General features: G+C 40.6%; 1 protein-coding gene across 1 annotated transcript in view; it reads right to left on the reverse strand.

Annotated features, from left to right (window-relative positions):
* Positions 1-13,710, reverse strand: part of JAML (junction adhesion molecule like) — a 36,131-nt gene that overhangs the window by 15,579 nt on the left and 6,842 nt on the right. The window contains exons 2-4 of the mRNA XM_054592337.1: positions 13,173-13,234; positions 10,125-10,279; positions 8,608-8,833 (exon numbers count right to left, since the gene is read on the reverse strand). Of these exons, the coding sequence (XP_054448312.1) occupies positions 8,608-8,833; positions 10,125-10,279; positions 13,173-13,215 (424 nt within the window). The 5' untranslated portion in view covers positions 13,216-13,234. The remainder of the gene's footprint in view (positions 1-8,607; positions 8,834-10,124; positions 10,280-13,172; positions 13,235-13,710) is intronic.

Below are 13,710 nucleotides of genomic sequence, written 5' to 3' on the forward strand. Positions count from 1 at the left end.
AAGCCTTTAAGCAGACTCATCCAGAAAAAAAGGGAGAGGACCCAAATTAATAATGTCAGACATGAAAGAGGGGAAATAACAATTGATACCACCGAAATACAAAGGATTATAAGAAATTACTATGAACAATTATATGCCAAGAAATTTGAAAACCTTGATGAAATGGAAAAATATAACCTTCCATCACTGAATGAAGAAGAAGCAGAAAGCCTGAACAGACCGGTAACAGCTGGGGAAATTGAAGCAGTAATCAAAAAACTCCCGGCACACAAAAACCCTGGACCAGATGGTTTCACAGAGGAACTTTACAAAACATTTAAGGAAGAGCTAAACCCTGTCCTTCTCATACTATTCCAAAACACTCAAGGAGAGGGAAGACTCCCAAACTCTTTTGATGAGGCCAGCATCATCCTAATCCCAAAACCACATAAAGACACAACCAAGAAGAAATCTGCAGGCCAATATCGCTGATGAACATAGACACTAAAATCCTCAACAAAATATTGGCAAACCCCATCCAGCAATACATTAAGATCACACACCATGATCAAGTGGGACTTGTCCCAGGGATGCAAGGATGGTTCAATATTTGCAAATCAATATACGTAATACATCACATACACAAAAGGAAAGATAAGCACATGATCATATCAATAGATGTGGAAAAAGCATTTGATAATGTACATATCTATTTATGATAAAAATACTCAGCAAAGTGGGAATAAAGGGGACATACCTCAACATAATAAAGGCCATATATGAAAATCCTACATCCAACCTCATACTCAATGGGCAAAAACTAAAAGCTTTCCCACTAAGATCAGGAACAAGACAACAATGTCTGCTTTTACCACTTCTATTCAACATAGTATTGGAAGTCCTAGCCTCAGTGATAAGACAAGAAAAAGAAATAAAAGGCATCCAAATTGGAAAGGAGGAAGTAAAACTATCATTGTTTGCAGACGACATGATAGTGTACATAGAAAACCCCATAGACTTCACCAAAAAACTACTCGGCCTAATAAGTGAATTTGGCAAAACAGCAGGATAGAAAGTCAATATTCAGAAATTGAAGTCATTTTTGTATCCCAAAAATGAAATATCAGAAGCAGACATCAGGACAAAAATCCCATTTGCTATAGCAACAAGAAAAATAAAGCACCTAGGAATAAACTTAACCAAGGAGGTAAAAGACCTGTACACAGAAAACTATACAACACTGAGAAAAAAATTACGGAAGACACAAATAAATGGAAGCATATTCCATGTTTATGGATTGGAAGAATTAACATAATCAAAATGTCAATACTATCCAAAGCAATTTATAGATTCAATGCAATCCCTATTAAAATATCAATAACATATTTCACAGACATAGGACAATCATTTAAAAAATTTATACAGAACCATAAATGACCCTGAAAAGCTGCAGCAATTTTGAGAAAGAAAAAACAAAGTAGGAGGGATCACAACACCTGACATCAAACTATATTACAAGATGACTGTAATAAAAACAGTCTGGTACTGGAATAATAAGACACATAGATCAATGGAACAGAATAGCCCAGAAATAAACCCATGTCTCTATGGTCAATTAATATTTGACAAAGGGTGCAGAAGCATAAAATGGAGTAAAAATAACCTCCTCAACAAATGGTGTTGGGAGAGCTAGACAGCTACATGCAAAAAAATGAAACTAGACCACCAACTTACACCATAGACACAAAAAAAACTCAAGATGGATAAAAGACTTAAATATAAGTCGTGACACCATAAAAGTTCTAGAGGAGAACACAGGCAGGAAACTCTCAGGCATCCCACACAGCAATATTTTCACCAATACGTCCCCTAGAGCAAGGGACATAAAGGAAAAAATAAACAAATGGGACCTCATCAAAATAAAAAGTTTTCACACAACTAAAGAAAACATCAGCAAAATGAAAAAGGATCCAGATGTATGGGAAAACATATTTGTCAATGATACCTTAGACAAGGGTTTGATCTCCAAAGTATATAAAGAACTCACACAACTCCACTCCAGGAAGACAAACAACCCAATTAAAAAATGGGCAAAGGATCTGAACAGACACTTCTCCAAGAAGGACGCACACAGGGTCCAGAGATATAGGAAAGGATGTTCAGCATCACCAGCCATCAGACAAATGCCAATTAAAACCACAATGAGATACCACTTCACAATGATGGTCAGAATGGCCATCAGAAACAACTCAACAAACAAGTGCTGGTGAGGTTGTGGAGAAAAGGGAAACCTAGTGCACTGTTGGTGGGAAGGCAAACTGTTGCAGCCATGGTGGAAAACAGATTGGAATTTCCTCAAAAAGCAAAAAGTAGAACTGCCTTTTGACCTAGCAATTCTACTACTGGGATTATACCCTAAGAATCCCAAAACACCAATTCAAAAGAACCTATGCACCTCAATGTTCATAGCAGCACAATTACAATAGCCAAGCGCTGGAAGCAACCTAGGTGCCCATCGGCAAAGGAGTGGATCAAAAAACTATGGTACATCTACACAATGGAACACTATGCAGCAGACAGAAAGAAAGAGCTACTACTCTTTGCGATACCATGGATGGAACTGGAGAGCATTATGCTAAGTGAAGTAAGCCAGGGGGTAAAAGACAAATACAATATGATCTCACCTATAAGTGGAACCTAATCAGTAAAAGAAGCTGGCAAAGAAACTATGACCAGCAACATTGAAAGAAAGAAGAAACTTACAGGGACGGGAGGGTGGGTGAGACGGGGGTAACGGGGAGGGGAAGGGAAAGGGTCAGATCAAGGAACAGGTATGAAGAACACATGGATGAAGCCAAAGTAGGGAAGGATTAAAGGGGGAAGGTGGTCGTGGGTGGGGCAGGGAAAAGTGGTGCCAGGTAAATGGATACAAATTTATTTGAAAAATTTAAAAATAAATAAATAAAATTTTAAGAAAGTTATATAACTCTCCGTGTGTGTGTGTGTGTGTGTGTGTGTGTGTGTGTGTGTGTGTGTGTGTGTACACACACATATAAAAAATCCACTAGATCTTCTAGCTGAAAAACTGAATCATGGAAACTTTTCTCATCTTCTTTTATTCTTTTTACAAGTTGTCTTAGGACTTGCCTAGGACAGTTTTGATTACATAACAGGTCACAGGACTCCTTGCTAATTAGGCCAAGACAAGAGACAGTTTTCCTCTGAATTTAGTTTCTTCTCAATCCCTGTCCCTACTCCCCCACATTGTCCCCCTTCTCCTGCTTCTGGCTTTCAAGTCATAGGCTCTTCTTCCTGTTTATTTTATAAGTAGCTGACCTTATCATATGTTACTGCATAAGTCATTTCAGGAGGTCTTTGAAAAAAAAAAACTAGAAAGATGTTTCTGAATTTTTCAATGATGCTCTACACAAATCAACCACAAAATCAATTAAGAAATGAAAGATAAAATGGTATTTAGGGAGACAGAGCCTAGGTCCTAACTGGACAAAGTTCCTTCAAAAGGACATAAACAAAGTTCAGGAAGAAACACACACAGTGCATAAGCCAACCTGTTGCACTGTGCAGAGGCTAGACGGGGCGTGCTGCCGCAGGGGAGCAGTGCTCGGTCCCTGCTCATCCTGGGTCCGGGCAGCAACCCCAGCATCAGAGAGCGAGCGAGCATGCCACAGCGGGCAAGGTGTTCTCTGAATCTGAGGGAAACCATCTGGAGCCAGCTGAGATGGGAGCAGAGCTCTGAATTCTGCAGAGCCTATCCGGGGGTTGTCACAGATGAGGGGAATAAACACAAATCCTCGCAAACACTTCTCTGTTTGCAGGACAAGGCACTTCCCTCTTAGTGTAGAAGCCCCCACTCGTCCCTCTTTCCAAAGGCTTTTATTGAAAGGGTTATCAGTGGGGCTAGGTTAACAGGAATGCACAGGTTATCTCATTACATCCATATGTTAATGTTCACAGAGAATGGGTGATGTTTTGAAGAAAACGAATGGCAGGAACACACTGATTTGCATGGGTCCAAGAGGAGACTAGTAAACAAGAGAGACAACTAAACATGAGAGCGTAGTAAACATAAGAATGCCCAAGGGTATAGGGTTAGGGTCTGTGAATAATGTAAATTTCCTTCTCAGCATAAGCTGGCTAAAGCTTTTGAGGGAAGAACAAAGCACACTTTAAAGAATTTACTTTTAGGCCTGATTTCCACGGAACCACCAGATCTGGTTTAGGGCTGATTCCTTCCTGTATCGTTTCGAGCCTGAGCCAGGTTGGGGGAGGGAGCCACCAAGAGGCAAGGAGACTTCTTTCGGCTAGAATGAGGACTCCAGCCATGTCCAAGCCAAGCCAAGAGGTGTGGGCCTTTTTGCTCTTCCTCCATATCCCCCAATTCCTTGTCTGCTGCCAATAATCGATTAGAATCTGTCTTAGGTTGTATACCTCAGCTCGAGGTAACTTACCTGTCCTCGATTAACCAATCCTGCATGGCAAAGCAAAGAGCTACACCCCTGCCAGCGGGGGACAGGCCAAGTCTCCTCAGGACCCTGCCTTCCGAAGGCCTCCTGGTTATTTCCAGCCATGGGGCCCTCCAGCCTGTCCGCAGGGTTACAGTTCCTGAAACCAGACAGGGCATTTCCCAACACCAACCTTTTCATCCAAATTGCTTCCCTGGGAGAACATTAACTTCCTGCTCAGCTGGAAAAATGCATAATGGCAGGAAAGCAAAAGAAAATATTATGAACTTGAAACTCTATAAACAATAAAGGTAAAAAATAAAAGAATTTTAAATGACAACAGCCAACACATACACAAAAGAAAAAGAAAAGAAATGCTGTAGAGGGAATTATTTTGAAAGTAATAAAAATTCACTCCAAAGAATACCAGTAGAGAAGGAAACACCCTCTAATTCAGCAACACGTTAAAAACTGAACTCTATTTTTTAAATTTACTTTTGCTGTGTTCAATTACAGTTGTCCCAGTTTTTCCCCCATTGCTCTCCCTTGCCCCATCCACTCCCACCATCCCTGTCAGTACCTGCATGTTGTCCATTACCTTTATACATGTTCCTTGACTAGACCCTTCCCCTTCTTTCCCCTGTTATCCCTTTCTCCTCCCCTCTGGTCACTGTCAGTTTGTTCATTATTTCCATATCTGGTTCTATTTTGTTCATTTGTTTGTTTTGTTGATTAGGTTCCATTTATAGGTGAGATCATATGGTAATTATCTTTCATCACCTAGCTTATTCCATTTAGCATAATACCCTCTAGTTCCATCTATGCTGTCACAAAAGGCAGGAGTTACTTCTTTCTTTCTGCTGCATAGTATTCCATTGTGTAAACGTACCACAGTTTTTTCATCTTCTCATTTACTGATGGGCACTTAGGCTGTTTCCAGGACTTGGCTATTATAAACAATGTTGCTATGAACACTGGGGTGCATAGGTTCTTTTAAACTGGTGTTTCAGGATTCTTAGGGTGTAATCCCAGCAGTGGGATCACTGGATCAAAAGGCAGTTCCACCTGTAGTTTTCTGAGGAAATTCCATACTGTTTTCCACAGTGGCTGCACCAGTCTGCATTCCTTCTAACAGTTCACTAGGGCTCCCTTTTCTCCACAACCTTGCCAGCACTTGTTGTTTGTTGATTTGTTAATGACGACTGTTTTGAGCCGTGTAAACTGGTATCTCATTGCGGTTTTAATTTGCACTTCTCTGATGGCTAGTAATGTTGACCATTCTTTCATATGTCTCTGGATCCTCTGTATGTCCTTCTTGGAGAAGTGTCTGTTCAAGGTCCTTTGACCACTTTTTAATTGGATTGTTTATGACTCCTGGTGTTGAGTCATATATGAGTTCTCTATACATTTTGGAGATCAAACCTTTGTCCAAGGTATCATTAGCAAATGTTTTACCATACAGGTGGTTTTCTTTTCATTTTGCTGATGTTTTCTTTAGCCATGCAGAAGCTTTTGAACTTGATGTAGTTCCATGTATTTATGCTCTCCTTTATATCCCTTGCCTTAGCAGATATATCAGTGAAGACATTGCTGCATGGGATATCTGACAATGTTATTGCCTATGTTCTTCTCTAGGACTTTTATGGTGTCACAGCTTATATTTAAGTCTTTTATCCATCTTGAGTTTATTTTGGTGAATGGTGTAAGTTGGTGGTCTAGTTTCACTTTTCTACACATATCTGTCTAGCTCACATAATTTTCCAAAACTGAATCAAGAAGAAACAGAAAGCCTGAATAGACTGATAACAGCTAATAAAATTGAAGCAGTAAGCAAAAAACTCCTGGCACACAAATGCCCTACACTGGATGGTTTCATAGGCAAATTTTACCAAACATTTAGGAAAGAGCTAACTCCTATCCTATTCAAGCTATTCCAAAAAATTCAAGAGGAAAGACTCCCAAACTCTTTTTATGAGGCCAGTATTATCCAAATGCCAAAACCAGGTAAGGACACAGCAATGAAAGAAAACTACAGGCCAATATCACTGATGAATATAGATGCTTAAATCCTCAACAAAATACTGGCAAACCAGAAACAATATATTAAAGAAACCATACACTATGATCAAGTGGGATTCATCCCAGGGATGCCTGGATGGTACAACATTCACAAATCAATAAACATAACACATCACATGAACTCTATTTTTAAAATGCAATAATAATAACTAAACCTCTGAGTCTTTTCAATGTACCAGACATGTGCTAGACACGCTGTATAGTCTATCAGTTAGTCTTACAATATTCTAAGATATTTACTATTACCCTCCCATTTTACAGAGAAAGAAATTGAAGGAGACCAAAACCACATGGCCAATAAACATGGGGCTGGCACTCAAACACAGGCCTGAGAGAAAGCAAAGTCCAGGCTTTCTCACTCATTGCACTCTGTCACCTCACATTAGTGGAAGGTTGGCTGACTCCAGAGCAAAAGTGCAGGAAGTTAGTGTTATTTTTACTTGTAAGAATATTGTCTGCAATATTTAAATAAGAACTATTAAAAAAGAATTAAAGTATTAGAATCAGAAAAATTATAGGCTGAAGGGTAAAGTTTGTAAAGAAAATTATAGATGACTGCACAAATGGAATTTTCACATGGGAGGAGACAACCTCCATCAAGCAAGATGGACAGCTTTGCACTGGTCACCAGGCAAATTGTTAGGAGTCGGATCTATTCCCACTCTGGCTAGAAGGAAAAATATATACAAGTTGCCCCCGTGGCTACTGGGAAAATATCCTACTATGCCTAAAATTGTTCTAGCCTGTTTCCATCGATTTTTTTGAAGTCAAGTCTTTTTGGTTCATTCCCTGTGTGACTCTTCTAAGCAGGAAAAGGCACCCATTTTGTTGGCCATGCTTATATGGACAAGTGGGCACTGCATTAGCAGATGTAGCCCAAGGTGATCCTTAGGAACACTGGCAACTGATTCAATTCCTCTTCCTAGGGAACCATAGCTTTGGAATCAAAAGAAAAATATCAATTGAGAAAAAGTAGAAAAAATTAGGGGAGGCCAGAAGCCACCTTCAACAACTCTATTTTTCACAAGTTAAATTCAAGTGAGGGACACTAATTCAAAAATTTCATTTTTTCAACAAATGTTTATTGGTTGCTTACTCTGTGCTAGGCACTATGCCCAGGGCTAGTCAGCAACAAAGAACACAGACTCACGCGAAAAGGGAAGACACAACTGAACAGGTGTGATGAGCACCAAAGAGGACGACAGGGTGCTCTGCTGGAACTCATTAAAAGAGTGGACTTAAACTAGCTGGTGGGAAGGGGAGGGTCCAGATTCTAGCTCCCTAACTAGACTGGAAGCTTTCCTGAGGCCATGGACTAAAAAATATTTCAAATTCTGCAGTTTTCAAACATTTTTAAGCAGCAGAATTCTTTCTTTAAACAAAATCTTACCTGGCAGCCCAATAATAAATCAGGAAAAAGATAAAGGACTATGGTGGCAGTGAAGGGGGAAGCCAGAGGTCCTGCCTGACTAGATTCTCTATCAACCCGTCCCTATTTCACCCTTTGTGTGGCCTACCAGGTCCTCTGGAGTTTGAAGTTTCTACAGAGCAGTTTTTAAACCACCAATCTAATGAAGCCATTTCCTCCATTTACAAATGGGAACATGAGAACCAAAGATGTTAGGAAAATCTGCTCATGTCCTTTATATCCCCCAGAGTACTTAACATAGGTATCAGTAAAATACGGATGCAGCATCAGTGTGGACAAATGATAGGAAGTATCAGATATGGGAAAAAGAAGATGGACTTTGTTGTCAAAAGTGACAAGGTTCAAGTACTGGATATGACATTTAATAAATATGGGTCCTTAGGCATAGTCACTTAACTTCTCTAAGCCTCAGTTATTTCATCCATAAAATAAAAACAGTACTTCCTTCACAGCAGTTTCAAGAGGATGAAATGTGTTTAAAGTAGTAATAAAATAATAATCATCATTATTTTCATTTAAAGTGCACTATTTACTGAGGACTCACTTTGTGGTCAGTATGTGGCCCAAAGGCTCGCATTTACTCACACAATCAGTTCCCTTCCCCCTCTTTGCTCTTCAAATCTCTAGCCCCTTTCCCTTAAGTAAACATTCATGTACCTTTGGGCTCCTCTGGTAGTACATGCAGCACCATTGGTTTTTTGAACACATGGCTCTCCATTTCAAAGCGAATTTCACAGGTATATATCCCCTGGTCAGCCTCTTCCACATTTTGGAGCAGAAGAGAACCATCACTGTGTGAGATGTCCCCAACCAAGCGCACGCGATTCTGGAAGCGTCCCACAGGCACACTGAGGTTGGCATAATAGTACAGCACATAATCATCCTGGAGGGCAACACAACATTGGGGAAAAACTAATGTCAGTGACACCAGATCTAGGAGTCTGGATTCGAAAGACCCTGTTCTGTGGAGACAGCATAGTTACCATCATCATCGCGATCAAAAAGTACTTGTCACCCAGTTAATAATAATAATGTGCCAGGCAATAATCTAACTTGCACAAGGCTCTGTGGCTCATTTATACAAAAACAAATGGAGAAGTAAGAGTCCACACATTTTCACTTGTAACAGTGTAAAGTAAAACATAACACCCACTCTGAAGATTACTCTGGGGATTTAAATTCCCAACTTTTGAAAACAAACTGCCGTCTTTGCTCCATCTTCTGCCACAGCCCCCAGACTAGAGGACATTGGAGGCATGATATATCCCACAGTTGGCTGCTGTGAGAATTTTAGAATGTTGGCCGTCACTCCTTTTCCTGTCTGTCCTCCTTGGGCAGCTTATCATGGGGCGTGAGGAGTCATCAACAGGGAGTGGTTTACAGGCTGGGAGGGGAAGCCTGGGGAAATTCCTATTTCTACTTATATCATGGGAATATCCCTCTTATAATAATAAATAGTAATAAAAACTTGAGTGAGAGTACCATTAAGGAATAACATGATCACTTGCAAACACTGGGAGCTTGTTGTTAGTAACACATTACTTAAAACATACTTCACAAATGATCCTGACATATAGGTTATTTCTGCAAAATCTCTGATGAGGCTTAATACACTGTTTCCTGCTCCAAAGAGCTCCCATGAAATACCCTCACTCAGCTATGTTGCATCTGCTAATCCCAGCATGTCAAGTAGCTGTCAAGGAGAAAGAGAAGTTTCTCCAGCATGTAAATGGGGCAATGGAATGCTGAAAACACTATTACTGCAACGTAATTTTTATGTTTAGGCCATAACCCTTCAAAGTGCTCTTACCATCTCACAGAGTCCCCCTCCCCCACCCCATGCAACTATGCTCCTCTACAAAGTGCAGAAATTGAGAAAAGAAACTAAAAGAACTTTATGTGCATGTCTCCCATTAATGACCTGAATGACCTGAACAGTTAAGCATTACCATTATTATAATTACCTTCACCTTCACATATGGAGAAGTGGAAGCTCAGTGAGGTTGGATAACCTGACCAGCTGACTGCACCGCCAAGCAGCCAGGCTGAGAAGAGTTCTGACAAGCCCCAGAGCCCAACCTCTTATGGCAGAAGACTGGATTCTCCCTCTCCCCCACTGTCTTGACACCATCAGCCAGGGCTTCTACTACACTGTGATATTTCCTCCTAGTTACCTTGGCATGCTTCACTGGCGAGAACATCCAGTCTACCTTGGTCATACGTTTCTTTTCTGTGCTCTGGAAAACACATCCCATCAGGGCTGAATCACCCACGTGGACTGCTAGCTCAAGGGAGGAAACAATTGAGTCATTCAGACCCAAAAAATAACCTACAGAAGTCAAAGGCAAGAGAAGACATTTAGACAGATATCCTCAACAACAAAAATCAGTATTAATCATCAAGTACCATACACCTTCCCTCCCCCAGATGCCAATGTGGACAAACTATTCAAAGGCCCCTCACTCAAACCAGCATGGCCTTCCCAAGAATAAGAAAAATACCCTCTAATCACCCATGTGGCTCAAATCAGGGCGTTCTGCAATCTTCAAACTACATAAATACTAAACTGGTTCCATTCGCCTAGCTAGTCCCTTCCCCTTTTCCAGAATTCCTCCCTGACCCCATCTCCTTTCTAAAGAAAGAAGAAAAGCCCTGGAGTCCTTACTTTCAGATGATGTGCTTAAACATCCATAAACAGGAACTGAGATATCTGTCACTCTTAGTTTACCACCAGTTCCCTATCTGACAAACCAATTCACAGGTATTCTTGCTTCCTTCTTCTTTTCTTTTTCTTTAGTTCCTTTACAAAAGCTTATCTCTGAATCTGCTGGCTGTGCTGCAGGTCCTTGTAATTAGGCCAATACAGAGCACACAGCTCTTCCCTTGAATCTGCCTTGTGTTCGACTTCTCCTCATGTCCCCTCCAGCTCTGCCTACAGCCCTGGATTTTCAGTCTCTAGGTGTCTGAACACATGGTACCACTCCACTATCTGTAGGCCACTCAAGTAATTTCTCTTTTCACTTAAAGAGAAAACCATTATACAGCTATTTCTGATTTCACAAGACACGCTTTATGCAAATACAACAACATCAAGAAAAACACATTTAGAGACAGATGGGTGCCAGAGGAAAAGGGGGTTGGGGGAGGAGGCTGGGCAAAAGAAGTGAAGGGATTCAGAAGTAAAAACTGGGCCCTGATTGGCATGGCTCAGTTGGTTGAGCATCATCCTGCAGAGCTAAGGGTCATCAGTTCAATTCCGATCAGGGCACATGCCTGGGTTGCAGACCAGTATCCAGTTGGGGGCATGCGAGAGACAACCAATCCATGTTTCTCTCTCACATTGATGCTTCTCTCCCTCTCTTTTTCCTCCCTTTCCCTCTCTCTAAAAACAAATAAAATCTTTAAAAAATAAAAGTAAGAAAACCATGTTTAGATACTGGCCAGTTTATATCAAAGAAGAGCAAAGTGAACACACAGGGGAAAATGGATAATGTGCCAGTCTTTTCATCCAAGCTGAGGCCCTGAGAGAAGAGTGGTAACTTCCTGCCCAGCAGCAGGCATACACAAACAGTGGGGAAGACATAAAAGAAAACATGAACTCTAAAGACTTCAGAGGAAATTACTTGGAAATAAATCAAAATTAGCTCCAAAAACTATTTGGAATTTTCCTGTCAGGAAGAATGGAGCAAATTTACATGTGGTAAAAGGTATAAGAAGCTATTTTTTTTTAAATTAAGCATGTTATATTTAGAATTAAATGAAGGTGTATTAGAAAGCAAGAGCAGCAATGAAAGCGAAGAGAAACTTACACTTGACAGGTAACCTTTGTAGAGGCTAAATGGCTAAAAAAAGTAAGACTTTCTACAGGAAGAAAACCTCTGTACAAAGAAGTACAAAAACTCTGATTCACCTACGCCATGACATACTGTTTAGTTTTTTGTTAAAGATTTTATTTATTTATGTTTAGAGAGAGAAGAGAAGGAGAAAAATATCTACATGCAAGAGAAATATCGACTGATTGCCTCTCCCATGCCCCCAACCGGGGACCTGGCATGTGTCCAGACTTGGAATCGAACTAGTGACCTTTTCATTCTCAGGCCAGTGCTCAATCCATGGAGCCATACCAGCCAGGGCCAGGATTGGACTGCTAACTCTCTGAAGAGAAGGGCAAAAACCTGTAAGCTACTTTACAGACCACTGGGAAAATATCTAAGTAACCCTTAAATCATTAAAAAATTCATGAAAATATTCTCTAATACATACCATTACCACATGTGTGTGTTGTGTGTGCGTATTTGTGTATACTCTAGGTTGCCTAAACTAAAGCAAAGGCAATTCTTTTGTGTACTTCACTGAGTCAGTGTTTAGGTCACCATCCACAGTTAAAAAAAACAACAACAACAACTAATAAACAGAAAAATAAAAGGCTACGAGAGCGAAGCACCTACATTTATTAATTTACTCTTCCTACAGAGACATATCTATGGGACACAGGGAAAGACAAAATAGGGAAAAAGGATACAAAGCTAAAAAGAAGTGAAGATAAGCAATGGGCAACAAGAAGCAGCCCTGAGCACTTAGGTTACCTATGAACAGGAAACTCCAGCCTGGTCTGAGGCGGCAGCCAGAGCAGGCTTGTTAGAGGAAAGTAGAGCTTAAGGGGAAACATGAAGGATAAAGAAGCTTTAGGCAGGCTTGCTAAGGTAAGGTGGGGAGAAAAGGTTCCATGCAAAAGAAACCACCCAAAATTAGGAAAGAGCTCAGTGCACTGGACGACCTGCAAGAAGGCTGGTGTGGCTAAAGCATGAAAACAATTACAGGGATTCTGGGACTTTCTTTGGTAATTTCATTTCCTGATCTGGCACTAGCTGTGGTTTTAAAGATGACAATTTAAAGTGTAGGAATGCCACAGTGAAGTTTTCTTTGTATCACATAGGAGGGTCCTAGAATACCCAGTAAGGACCCAAGGCATTCTGTTTCCACTAGAAACACAGGAAGATTCAGCTTTCCAAGAAAGGGTCTACTACATAGCTTCTAAAACAGCTATTTCAGCAAAACAACTGTTTCCACAAAACTATGAAGTTCCAGGTTAGGGTTTCCGTTACCAACAAACCAAGGGGAAATGAAAATACATAAAGCCGGCTCTTGAAAAGGCATGAGACTTAAGAGCAATCACATCTCTCCCACTCCCACTGTCACTTGCTCTCCTGGCTTCCACTTACCCAGTAATCCTGGCATCAGGATGAGTTTCAGTAGCCAAATCATGCTGCCCTCAATTTTCAATCTTAAAATAAAAGAAAAAAAAAATCAGACAATAGTTTCAGGAGCAGTTCATTAATTTAACAAACCAACAGTGAGTTCCTCCATAGGGTAGCCTCTGCCTGAGGCTCTAGGGTACAGCACTGAACAAGAAAGACAAGGCCCCTGCTCACATACAGTTTGCATGTGGGGGAGACAGAGGAAAAAAAGAAACAAATGAATGAATAATAAAACAGCTAATGCTGGTAACTGCCATGATAAACCAAAATAGTGGTGTTGGGTGAGTCACTTGGGAGCTCTTTTAAATTAGCTATAAGGGAAGATTAAATGAAAGTTGCTTTTCAAGAGGAAAAAAGTGCCCTGACTGGTACGACATAGGGTTCAGCATTGTCCCGCAAAGCAAAAGATTGCTAGTTCTATTCCTGGTTGGAGTGCATTCCTGGATTGCAGGTTCGGTCCCCAGGAGAGGCTTGCCTGATTGATGTTTCTGTCTCACGTCGA

The sequence above is a fragment of the Pteronotus mesoamericanus genome, unplaced genomic scaffold (genome assembly GCF_021234165.1).
Source record: "Pteronotus mesoamericanus isolate MK-2021 breed Mesoamerican mustached bat unplaced genomic scaffold, CSHL_Meso_final scaffold_36, whole genome shotgun sequence".
In the NCBI taxonomy this organism is placed as follows: domain Eukaryota; kingdom Metazoa; phylum Chordata; class Mammalia; order Chiroptera; family Mormoopidae; genus Pteronotus; species Pteronotus mesoamericanus.